General features: G+C 34.5%; 3 protein-coding genes across 5 annotated transcripts in view; 2 read left to right on the top strand and 1 right to left on the bottom strand.

The window, feature by feature from the left end:
• Positions 1-5,042, bottom strand: part of LOC129944487 (klarsicht protein) — a 466,409-nt gene extending 461,367 nt beyond the window's left edge. For all 3 annotated transcript variants that reach the window (XM_056053943.1, XM_056053944.1, XM_056053945.1), the window contains exon 1: positions 4,781-5,042. The gene's annotated coding sequence lies outside the window, so the exon portion shown is untranslated. The remainder of the gene's footprint in view (positions 1-4,780) is intronic.
• Positions 1-13,504, top strand: part of LOC129944502 (tubulin polymerization-promoting protein homolog) — a 379,947-nt gene that overhangs the window by 129,494 nt on the left and 236,949 nt on the right. The gene's annotated exons all lie outside the window — the stretch shown is intronic.
• Positions 9,601-12,183, top strand: LOC129944495 (protein phosphatase methylesterase 1). Its single transcript, XM_056053960.1, has 7 exons — positions 9,601-9,872; positions 9,986-10,184; positions 10,276-10,385; positions 10,451-10,768; positions 10,830-11,054; positions 11,111-11,268; positions 11,331-12,183. The coding sequence occupies exons 1-7, from the start codon at positions 9,799-9,801 to the stop codon at positions 11,480-11,482; spliced, it is 1,236 nt and encodes a 411-aa protein (XP_055909935.1). The 5' UTR covers positions 9,601-9,798; the 3' UTR covers positions 11,483-12,183.

The raw sequence follows: 13,504 nt of genomic DNA, 5'->3' as shown, positions 1-13,504 counted from the left end.
GACCCAAAATTATCTGCTTTTGTTTGAGAAAAAATAAAAAAACAAAATTTGGAAGATAAAAGTGACAAGTTCCAAGTGGAAGTGGAAGAGAAAAATATCTGTCATCATTGTTGTTGACAGATGATGCACTCGTTAGAAGTGAGAGTTTACTTTTTGTTTGTAGGTAGTCTTTCCAACACCAACTCTCTCGTTTTCTTTGCTAAATTGGTCAAATAATTGGAATGCCTTTTTTTCAGTGTTAAGCACAACTAAATTTTTAAGGTCTAACCCAATGTGAAATGACAATGACAGATTGTTTACATTTGTCGTTTAGAATTGAAATAATGATGATGACGGGTGGTATATGGAATCTACCTACCTAACCTACCTACTTGCCTATCTTGTACTTTAAAATGTTTCTGTAATGTTATGCATTTTGATGGGTCCCCCATTGAGAGTCAAATATCTATACTTTCGATAATTATGACTGCATATACAATTACTTTCGTTTTTTTTGTGTCGTTTTTCTTTAAGTGGAAATAAATACGTCGATTTTTCAAGTACGTGAAAGAGTCAAATTTGGATATTTTTTTGAAGTGATGAAAATTGTATGTAGTTGCTTATTTTTGCTTAGGAGGAATTGTATAGTTTATATACTCAACCTTTTTATACAGGGCAGGGTATCTAGTTATAACTTTTTAAGTCAGATTATTTTCACACAAGCATCCATTTCCCTCTCGAGTTCTTGACAATTTGAGTGGAGTCTTGGCCGAAATTTAGAAATGTAAGAAAAAGTTCTTGAGTTTGTTATGATAGCGGTCATAGTCCTTGTCGTCATATGATGTGCAAAGAGGAAAATGAACCGGAGTGTGAGACTTAATTCAGGAATTCGTCATTGATCTCAACTGCTCAAACCTTCAATGCCTAACTTGAGAAGAATAAAGTTAAAGTAGAATCTTACAACGGATGGTTTTTTTACATTTATACGAGTCTCGAATGGATCTTAAATGATTTCGTTCTCAAATATTGGTACGACTGATAATGCATTTGTATCTCGATGGCTGTGTTCGTTGAGTAGTTGTGCATTTGGAATCATGTGTTTTCCATTGGGGAACAAATCAATCTGTTACTCTTGATATTATTTAGTTTTGTTAATTAAAATGGACTAATGGACTTATTTTGCAAGAGAAAACAATAGAAAGAACAATTAAGTTTTGCTATGTTTTCACCAAAGATTTATCTCAGTTTAGATTAACTAAATCTTTTTGGTGTTTCCACCACACAAGAAGCTTTAAAAATGATTAAGTTTGACAGCACTTCCTAAAATGCAAGTGGTGTTTCGATGTTTTCGGACAAGTTTGTTTTTGTACACAAACATGCAAATAAATAGACCATAATTATCTGTAAAACCAACTCCTCCACACAGGTTTTTTTTACAAATATTGACTCGATTCCGGTCGGGGAATCAAGCTCATTTCAACTCGATTCAGGTATATAAAGAATTGAGGCTAGCTTCAAGCTCATTTTAACACTATATATTAATGTAGTAGTCTACGAACAAACCTTCTTCTTGAAGTTTTTATTTGATGTCAAATTGTTTGGTTAAAACTCTAATGCCCAATTTCACAGTGGAAGTTTAAACTTAATACCTATAAGGTGAACCTAAACTTAAGTTTAAATTTGAAGTTCAACTCCTCTAGTTTCACAGTGTGCTCTGAACTTTAGTTCAATTGAACGTAGTTTAATAAAATTGTATGAAAAGAGTTTGGTAGCATTGTTAGTCATGTGACGTAATGTAAGCAATACGTAGCTGTTCATTTTTTTTTCTTTCTCTTCCTGAAGCGAGGAACACGTGAAACAGCAATAGATATTTTTTGTTTTGTTGACAATCGGGGAAAATTTGTATTGTTTTAAAGTACCGGCGTGAGTTGTGATTTCTGTGAGCTTAAACGAGAAAATAAAAATAAAAATGGAAAACATTGTGAGAATTAATAGCAACAAAAAAAGAAGCAACAACTTTTAATCAGCAGATATAGATTTGCTGATGGAGTTGATTATGAAAAACAAACTCATCATTGAAAACAAAAAAACTGATCAAGTACATTAGACAAAAAAAACAGCGGCATTGAAAATAGGATAAATCACCAACATAAATTAATTCAATATTTAATATGAAAAATGGCAGCTATTCTGACAACTGTTGTAGTGCCTAAACGTTGAACTGAGGTAAAATGGCAGAATACTGGCGTTTAACTTAAACTACGGAATGAACTCAGTTCAAGGTTTAAACGAAAGTGTGAAACCGAATAAATTGTTGAACTAAAGTTTAAAGTTTTTTTCAATTTTTTGATAAATTATTCTGGCAAATATTCAATTGTATCAACTTTCAAATATAAAAACTGGACAACTGGGAATTATTATATTGCCAATCTATTCAACGTTTGATCTCATAGGAAACAATTGTTATATGTAATATGATGCACGCAGCAGAGAGCAACTACAAAATTTGCTGGCCAAAAAATAGAATAAAAGTAAAACAAAAAATGTTATTAGTTTGAAAAAGTCAAAATTTTGAAATGTTAAGCTCATTTTTTTAAATATGGCACACGGAAATGGGAAGAGCGAAGCATTGAAGGCCAACGAAAAGCCATCTAAGCTCTGCATAACAGCGGTGGATCCATGAGAGAGATAGCAAAAGTCATTGGGCGCTCTGCCAGAATGGTGTGGAATGCTTTAAACTCCAAAAATATTAAAGAAACCAGAGGACGTCCGTCTAAAATTAAATTAATGATGTCTTGCTATTATTATGACCAACTTGTTGGGAAGCCTAAAGTAAATGGACTGCCAAATTTTGCACACCGCTTTTAGTTTTTAAAAATTTGTATATAAAATAGATAAAGAACATACCTAAAACACTAATAATTGCCTACTGTAAGTACTACACACAATATTATCAAAAATAAGAGAGTGTTGCTGTTATTTTGGCCATACCAAAAAAAACACGGCTAATGTCCACGTCTGTGAATCGAAAAACTTACACCTTATTGTTGGGTAGTCGATGTCGATGCATCCACAGAGAGTGACAGTTTGGTGTGCATTGTGGGGTGGAGGGATCATCTGCAATGTTAACCTATTTTTTTACTGTCATAGATTTGAACGGCAAAATCCATCTTTTTCACACTAAATTCTCAAATCGTTTATTAACCGTCATAGCGATATCAATATACGACTTGTAGCACCGATATAATAATTGCATTACATTTGCAAAAACATACAACTTGCATTTGGTCAACCCTTTACACACAAGCAATAAGAATAGCCCCAATATATTCCCTTGCGGTACTCCGAAGCTAATTTCAATTACTTTTTAACGTTTTCCATCAATTTATGGTGTTTTGGTTCTTTGTCCATTAAATGAACATCAACTTTTTTTTGTCAAAACGTATCTTTTAACAATTTCGATAGCTATAGTTCCACCTAACTACAATGTTAGTGAATCTATAAAATATAAAGATCTTCTATTCAATTCATAAACCAATGAGTTATCGTTGCCCATACTATTTGTCCCTTTCCTGGAAAGGCTGCCTAGAAGAAATTTTGATCAAAAACTAAAATAAAAATCGATTGATGACATTGTGCAGCCCTATCGTACTCCACTTTGGATTTAAGACTACAATAGAAATGCGCTTCTCAGAAACAGTTTTGTTTTGCAATGCAAGCAATAAGGAATTTCTGTTTTCTGCTTCAAAAATCAATACAAAGCAGGTAAAGTGATGATCAATATTCGACTCATAACACAATTATGATCCTTAGGATGTTGATAATGATCAATGCAGGTGGATCACGTTAAAATCCTGCTTTTTCATTAAACAAATCATGCTATGAAAAACAAAGTTGTATGTAAAAAATAAATTAAAAATATTCCCTATTTTTGTATATAAACTATAGAAGAAAAATCAAGTCCAAATGGTTCTGGTATAGAAACATACACTACACACATTGACCAATACGTATTGTTTGTTACTTAACAACAACGCACTTGTGAAAATTCTAAAGATATATAGTTAAGTACATTGGTAGATAACTTCCTAGACCAAGCCTTGTCCAAGAAAAGAAGAATGTTCCAGCTTTTTAAAGAAGAAACTGCCTTCTAGGCAGAATCAACCATTGAAGACAAGAAGTGCAATCAACTTTACCTAGGTTTTCCAGCTTCTTTACTCTTCTATCTTATTTTATCTACTATAGTTAAGTTAGGCAGGTACTGCAACGAAGTAAGAATACGACGATGATGATAATGATGGTTGGTGCGCGCATCAAAGAACACAACAACAACACACGATTAGTAGTTTAGTACCTGCAGGGATTTCTTTCCTTTTTCTTTAAGTTTTTTTTTTTTTTGTTTAATACAATTTTCTTCTCTTTTTACTTTGCAGTCTGGTTTTGCCGCAGCAACGATGCATAAAACAAAGAACATCTACAACTACTACGAGTCAGTATACCTAGGTACTGGGGCAACGGGTTCTTTTAGTTTTTCTCGAGAATCAGCGAGTCACGTCAATGCTAAAAAAATGGACGATTCATCAAGTTCCACGTACAACAGAGACTACCGAGTAAAAACCAAGAATGAGTGCTCTCTATGATCAAGTCAAGTCAATCTCAATGTCCATAAAAATATAGACCACATTATATCTATCTATCTAGGTACTGCCTGCCTACCTACATATTGCAACCATTTCCAACCATCTGTGCAATCTTATCAGAATGACGAATTACCAGGTTATGTTTTGAACATTGAACTTACCTCCAATTAGAATCCACGTTGCTTTTGTTTATTTATCCAAACAACAAAAAAAGAAACACGATTTAGTATTTTCAGGTTTTTATCGATTGTGTGTACGACGAGCGACGTAACTTTTGTAACAGATTCTTCCTCCTCTTCCTAGCGCAGCAGATGTTGTTGTTTTTGCTTGCAAATCCACCACCGAAAATCAAAAATTACAACCACCCTCCTCGGTTCGGAGTGTACCCCGGCGGCGGCGTCGATGACACTTTTTGAATACTTCGATTTCGATTCGAACCGGCGACCACGGCGGCTAAATATAAAATCAAACACTTTACCCCAAAAGATTATTCCAAGTATTTTTTGAACAAAAATTAAATTACACACGTAGGTAAGAGAAAAAGCGAATACAATCCGTGAATTGTATCTTTTTTCGCAAAAACTATCCGGGAACACCCGTTGGTTAGTTTTTGGAGTAGTTTTCTTGTTTCTTTTACAGAATCTTATTTATATTTTTACTTAAATCTACACAAATCTTTAAATTTCTCTCTATTTTCAAGCACTTTTCAGAATATTTTGAATGATTCTTTTTCTTGTTTTAAACAGAAAAACGCACAAATTGTAAAGAAAAGAACAACTTGCAACTTGGACACATCAAAGACAGAAGAAATAAAAAGGTGGTAGAAAAAATGCACTTTGGAACGTAGGGGGACAATGGAAGAAATGAGTAATTCACGTACCAGTGTAGAAAAAATACACACAAATACACTCCGAAGAGTTAGATGCACTTCTTTCAATTTACTTCCTTTTATTTATTCATTCAATTTTTTAAATTCTCTTTTTTAATTGAAACAAAAAACAATATTTAGAATATTTAACTTTTTTATGTTGCAACACTGCAGCGGCGAGACAAGAAAGAAAAGAGAACAAAACAACACGCGCGACACTTGCACTTGCATTCGTAACGGACGATTCACTAAGCAAGCTGAGCTGAATACGAACATGGACATAAAAATTATACACCTTCCCGTTGTTGGATTTAGACAGAAACAATACAAAAAAAAATACACCAGCCATTATCAAACGGTTTGTCGCGCATTGTTGGGGGATTTGCAAGGTGGTTGAAGAGAGATAGACATATTGGAACATAACTGTTTCGATTCAAACTAGTTAAACTGGAATGACTTTTGGAACGGAATAAAAATGGAGTTGGAAGAAAAATGAAGTTGGAAGTGGTTGGTGTGAAACCTTAGGGGAGTCCTACACTCTAACTCCACACGGCGCGTAAGTCCAACACGAATAAAAGATTCTTTAAGTTGAACAAAATATACAGGGTTATTTTAAACGCAATGATTTAAAACCTGCATGGAGTTATACTGACTTTTAACTCAAAAACTCTTTTTATAAAACGTATGCAAAGATGCATAGAGCCTTAAGAACCTAATCACTTTGATGTTTATTATGGAGAATATATAATAAAACTAGCAAACCCGGCAAACTCCGTTTCGCCATCAGATGGCTTCGTTCTTTGTTACATTTAGTTTGGGGATTAAAAGATCAAGAAAATTAAGACAAATTTTTATTTCATTTCACAACATTTATTAATTCATATCAATTACAAAATTGAAGTGCAATTTAGCTGAACTTCTCTAAGTTAAAAAATGAAAGTGAATCCAAAGTAAATACTGATTTGAAGCGTTATACTTGTTATCTTCACCTGCGTACTTTTCGTTAATAATGATTGCCTTATTCAAATTCGACATAAGTCTTTTCGCCGAAAGCCGAGTACAGTTGCATAGTCGCGGTGGATTCAAATTACGCAATATCATAATATACTGAACCAAATTCGAGTTGCAAGTTAAGTGGTGAAATCCTGGTAACTCCAGAGAGTTGAAAAACTCTGTTGAATAATAATAAATCGGGATTTGTTATGAATTCAACGGATTTGTATGTCACAATCGCCGGCGATTTTTGATTGAATGGCGAGAATTGCGCGTCGACTTAACCAGGCATAATACTGATAATTCTCACTAACGTTTGGTAAAACATTTTCAATAAGAGCTAATGGAGAGTCTCCGAATCGGCAAAAGTCGGTGGTAAGCGTAATTAATCCAGTTGTCGCATCAACTGGCACTTATCCATTTACAACAGCTAACAATTGTTTGGAAAATTGAGCAGCACTTTGATCATTTTGAAGTTGAACTCTCATGTTAGTGGTTAGCGATAATTTTGTACATTATTCCACAAAATTGATACCTTCAGGTAAGCTTTCAATTCATCTGCAGGCGTTTCACGGGAAATTACTGGCAACGTCTGCCTAAAATCGTCTGCCAACAATATTATCAAGCCGCCAAAGTTGTTGTTATTCCGTAGAAGATCCTTCAGTGTGAGGGTAAGTGTTCCAAGTGATTTCTTATGTGCCATTGTGCACTCATCCCAAACAATGAGCTTGCATTGCATCAACAATTTGCCCATTGCACTGGATCGGGAAATATTGCATGTTGAAGTATCAATTGTGCTTAATTTGAGTGGCCACTTAAGCGCAGAATGTGCAGTATGACAGCCATCTAGAAGGGTTGCCGCAATTCCAGATGATGTTAACGCCAAAGCTATGTAACATCTTGATCGAATAGTGGCCAAAATCAATGAAATGAAAAATGTTTTCCCTGTTCCTCCAGGTGCGTCCAGGAATAAGAGACCACCAGTATTATTGTCCGCCGCTTGCATTAATGTTCATGTTCATTCTGCAACAGCACATTATTTCGAACGAATTTCTGCAAAGTATCAACAATGCAGCGTGCTTTGATCGATTTGGCGCAATCATTCCTACTTCAATCAGTAGCTTGTTTGCAATAGTCAAGCATTAATACTCAATCAAAATTATTTCCTTATTGTAGATTTCATCGGTTATTTGCATGTCGGGATTATTCGTTCGACTTCGCAAGCGCTGTAAGATATCTTCACATACATATGTATCTAGCCTTTGTATTTGCTCCATAACTAAATTGGTTGCGAAAGGAAACATGTGGTGATGAAACAGCTTAATCTGCAAGTGTTAAATCCCATGAGAATCGTTCTCCAGTAAACCCAATAGTTGACATGCTTCTTGATATGTTTGGCATTGGTGGCCATTCACGATTTTCAAATGCGCAAATGATTTTGGTCCTCGTACATTAACCAACAGCAGTCGTAAATGAAAACATTCATCATTTCTAGGATGAACACTGAACAGTGTACATGCGTCTTAGCGCAGCAGTTGAAAACATCTATGGCTAATCTGGAACTGGTGTTCCTTGTTTGCGACGTTGTAATTTCTTTGTTGACTGGCTTGCATGTCTTGTGCGACGGTCTATAACCGCACGTCGTACTGACAAATATTTTGTTTTAGTTTGTTGATTAAAAAAAGAGATAACTGATTTTTTGAAATTATACAAAATTTGCTCAGAATGTGTAATACAGAATTTTATATAAGTGGATTTGGGGTCAACCAAATTTTTACTTTTTTTAAATTGCTCTATGATAAAAAAAAATCTCATTAAGTTTTTTAAAAGTCGGATTTGAACTTTTGTATTATCTTTATCATTTAAATTTAATATCTCTGACGTTTCTAGAGATATGGTTGACTTAAAAAGGTTTCCAAAAGTAACCTTTAGATAAGAGGACTTATTTAACCACTCGGCCATAACTGGTGGTTTTAATTTTCCAAAAGATCAGAAAGTATTTGCGTATTTTACATATCCCAGCAGAAAAACATCTAAGAGTGTTGCGACACATTATCTTGGTGATCAACTAACGGCATCTAAATGTGAAATTGTGCGACTAAGGAACTTCTCACTATCCATCTTGTTGTTATAACATATCATCTAAGTCGTGGTCATCAATCGTCGGCCAAAAAGAAGGCTACGAAGGTGCTGCAGAAAATAATATTTTTGACTGAGCGTGCATTACAATAATGCATAAAGTTTATGACATTACTTTCACTCTCTTTAATTCAGTTTCCAAATTTGAAAGGCTATCGTAATCATCGCGTAGTGCTTGTAAAGCGGCTTCGTTTGATTTAGCACTTTTTAATAAGTTTTTTTTTGATTTTGATGCTTTGTTCGATCACCTACCAAAATAGGAAACACCAAATGTTCAACTAACATTAAGCCAAATCAAATGACAGTTGAGTTTGGCAGGTGTCAAATTCTAGATATACCTACTGAACACTACACACTAAATGAATCTACATGTGCAAACATAAACTCCTTTCAATTTAAAATAAATTCACAAATGAAAAATGTATTTCCACTTTTCTCAGTATTGGAAAATATTTGGAGTCATTTTGGCAATTAACAATAAATTCTTTATGTTTATTTAGTTTGTGACTTCCAAAACTAAACTCATTTTTAAAAGTTAGCCCACTATTTCGACTTGCCAGTCACTTTTTAAATTTTTTAACCATACGTTAAATATCAATCATCGATTGTGACTTAAATCAATTGCTTTTGACTTCATTATCACTACCGCAGATTGCTGGGACATGCTTTTGGTTTTATTCATAAATTTATGAAGATAACAATCGTAAGATCAGAATCAGGATATATAAAATGGCGATCAAGACATTTCGCTATGTCAAATTGTAAATATAAAAAAATTAAATGCATGAACTTGCTTGGATTACATTGAATTTTCTATATAATCGAATTGTGAATCGGAGAAAAAACTTTATTTTTTATAAATAAGAACATTGATGACTTTTTTCACAATAAAATAAATAAACAACATCAAACCTCAACCTTAACTAAGTTCCACATGAATTCATTTGTGGAACAAACCCAATCAGCTGTCATTCAAGCTGTCAACAATGATTTTGACATTTCTGTGGACGCGGCTTTCAAGGTTTTTCGCATTTTCGGATTTTCTTTCGCCAATTGCAAAGAATTCCATTAATAATAAATTGTATATAATTATATTTTATTAAAGTCCATGTTTAAATAATTAGAAGTGAAAATCAAAGCAAAAGAACAAAAATCAAATCGAAAAAAACCTAAATAAAAATGTCTAATCTCCAAAGATCCATTATGAAGTCTCGTCTACCCCCAACAATTCCCGGTAGTAGAATCGGAAGATCGTAAGTGCAATTCTCCACCCACTCTTATTTTTGTGGGATACTTGAAAAGTGTTTACAAATAAATTTGCATAATTTATTTTTGTTCGTCCTTCACTTTTTGTTTTTGCAACAAGGGATTCGTTTAAAAAGTCCAAATCACGAGATTATAAGCCAACACTCTGGAGCGAGTACTTTACCGAGAAGGAAGACGTTGAAATCGATGAAAAAACAGTATTTCGTGTTTACCGCACCAGTCAGCCACAAAAAGCCGGCCCAGTCATCCTACTTTTGCACGGTGGCGGTTATTCTGCCCTCACTTGGTCGCATTTTTGCGTAAGTATCTAGTTCAATGATTTATTATTGGATTAGACGAACAAAATAGAAAAAGTAAATGACATTTTGGTAACACACAACAAACCACCAGGTGGAAATTACACACATGATCCATTGCCAGTGCTTGTCGGTGGACATGAGAGGCCACGGTGACACAATTACCGATGACGAGGAAGACTTGTCTGCTGAGACACTTGCTACGTAAGTATTTATCATATCGATTGAGAATTAGTTCAATTCATATGAGTTAATAAACATTCCCACAGAGACGTTGGCAAACTCATAAACAAACTGTACCCCGAAGATACACCTTGTCCACCCATCCACTTGGTGGGTCATTCAATGGGCGGCGCTATTGCTGTGCACATTGCTCACATGGAACTTATTCCAGCACTGGTTGGAGTTACAGTCATTGATGTGGTCGAAGGTACTGCCATGGAAGCTTTGGCCAGCATGCAGAGCTTCCTACGTTCCCGACCGAACTTCTTCAAGAGTATACCAACTGCCATCGAGTGGTGCATCCGCAGTGGACAGATTCGAAACATCGACAGTGCCAAGGTTTCTATGCCTGGTCAAATAATTAAGTAAGGAGGAGTTTTATGGTTTATATCGGAGAGTGAGTAATTTTTCTGTCCCTTCGTCTAGTTGCACAACGAAGAAGCTCGCCACCAATGAGCTTCCCTTACAAGACGACCCCGAGGAATCATCCGAACCATCGACATTTACCCATCCTCTGGTCATATCCGAAGACGAAGAAGGAGCCGAAAATGCAGACACTCCCACATCGCCAACATCGTCATCAACACCCCCATTGCCACCGAGCATTAATTTCAAAAAACCAGATCCCATCGACGATGAGGCCAACAAAAAGTAAGAGCACCCAACAGTTGTTATGTTCTCTTGTGAAAATATGAGAATGTTTTCAGATATACTTGGCGTATTGATTTATCCAAGTCGGAGAAGTACTGGGTCGGGTGGTTCTCAGGTCTGAGCGAGAAATTTCTCAGTTTGAGAGTGCCGAAGCAGCTCCTATTGGCAAGCATTGATGGTTTGGATAAAACTCTTACAGTTGGACAGATGCAAGGTTAGCTTCTTAGAAAACCAAAAAATAAAACAACAGATTCAAATGATTTTTTTTCTGTCTAGGAAAATTCCAAATGCAGGTTCTAGCTCGATGTGGTCATGCCGTTCATGAGGATCGCCCACACGAAGTCGCAGAAGTTATAAGCTCCTATTTGATTCGAAATCGATTTGCCGAAGCAGCTGGCGAATTTCGTTCACACATGCCAGCTTGTTAGATTACTTAGGAAGACCTAACAAAAGTGTGTTTTTTTGTTGTAAAGAAATGAAATGGCTAAGGATGCGTGTGATCGAGAGTTTTCAAAAAAAGATTGTCGTTTTTTCCAGTTTCTTGGTTTGAGAGAATGAACGCAACAATATTTTGATTGTTTACTTAACTTATATACTTATCCTAAAAATTTGTATAACACTTTGCCACCGAAAAGGCCAAAATTATTCGAGACTATTTATTTGAACAAAAGAAAGAAAGAAAAACTATTATTTATTTTTCTTTCAGCTTTGTGCGCAAAACTTTTAAGACGCATTCATTCGCTATTTACATATACATATATACAAAAATACTCTCGTATATATTAATCTTAATACGTAATTTCTTATTCTTATTTTAACGCTTAAGAATGAATTTATTATAATTAAAAAGAAAAATCAAAAAAATTATGAAAAACAAAAAGTACCTACTCGAAATTCTTAGGAATCTTATGGGATTCGAGGTAATTTTACTAACTTTTTGCCTCTCTCATCCATTTCCATTGAATGCATTTTATTGTCTCAATATATTTTTTTTGTAAATAATAAAAAATACTAACGAAAAACTATTTATTCAAAAGCGGGACAGATACATATAAACCGCATGATTATCCTTTACCTTACTTGATTTTCATCCAATTGAGAAATAAAAATATATAACTTATAACAAAAAGAGATGGAGTTTTAACAAAAGTAACTGTTTAGATATGGAGTAGTAAAAGATCAACTAAATTGATGAGCCTTCCTAGAAGAACAGGGGTGGAATCGCGTAAGGTGATTGTTGACCATCAAAATTGATGATTTTGCTCCACGTAAGGTGATTATCAAATTGATAATCACTTTTTTACTATGGTTTGTTGGTGACAGCTATTAAGGTGTCACTTTCATTTATTTTGATTAATTTTTTGTGAGGAAGATAATTTATGTGAACTTCAGCTCCACTTTAAATTTAAAATTTAGTGAAAAATATGAAAGTTAAAATAAAAATAAGTGAACAGTAATGTATACTTCAATGCAAATGTACTATTAGAGCACCAGAACGAGAAATAACTACAAAAAAGTTTAATTGCTGAGAATCATAATAATAAAAAGTTGCGAATAAAGCAACTTGGAACTTCCTAACCCAATGTTACTATGTAACTTTCTATGAATATTTATAAATAAGTTATTTACAACATTATGTATGTATATAAATTATTCATTTCAGATTCTTGAAAAATGTTCTATTGAACAAAGAAACGTTTGTGTATGTTTTGCGGTTGCTTCTATCCTTCAACTGACTGCAACTTTAAATCTTGTTGGGGGTGTTTATCAACGACTGTGCAGTCGGTGCTATGCCCACTTTTAATTAAAATTTTGCCCTTAGATTCAACAAAAGAATATTTTTTTTTGAAAAATATAACAAATATTTGTATTAATTTATAACTAGTATTAAGTATAGTTAGAGGTATACTTACAATTTCGCAGAAACAATACTTTGCATATTCGAAATTCAACACAATAAACACTAGCTGATCGAAATGACATTTATCATTTGTACACAGTTTCCCAAACTTGGGTAAGTGCTGCCAGCAAATAATAAAGTTTTAGCGATCACTTTACATTACACAGAACAAAGAAAGGTGACAATCAACTATCGCCTTACTCGATTCCACCCCAGTATTACGGGTGAATTGTTTGAGGGGAGGAATACAACTGGCTACCTATCATTTTAAGAGCTCTCTTTCAACTTCTGTCTAGGAGACTCAAGAAGGTTATAGGATCACCTGCCCAGATATGGGAATTGTACTCGAGTTTCGGACGAATATAATCTTTATAGACTATAGCCAGATCAGTAGGGGTAAAAAACTTCTTGCATCTTCGGAGAAAACCTAAACACTAGGCTATGTCAAATATGTGATCACTCCACAAGTGGTTTGTAATGCACATACCTAGGACTGAAAGCTATTCGGACTTCTCGATGCAAGTACCACTCATGGATAGTGGCATTGGGG

This window comes from Eupeodes corollae, chromosome 2 (assembly GCF_945859685.1).
Source record: "Eupeodes corollae chromosome 2, idEupCoro1.1, whole genome shotgun sequence".
Lineage (NCBI taxonomy): Eukaryota > Metazoa > Arthropoda > Insecta > Diptera > Syrphidae > Eupeodes > Eupeodes corollae.
Note: the sequence above shows the minus strand (reverse complement) of the source record. Positions and strands in the feature narration are given on the sequence as shown.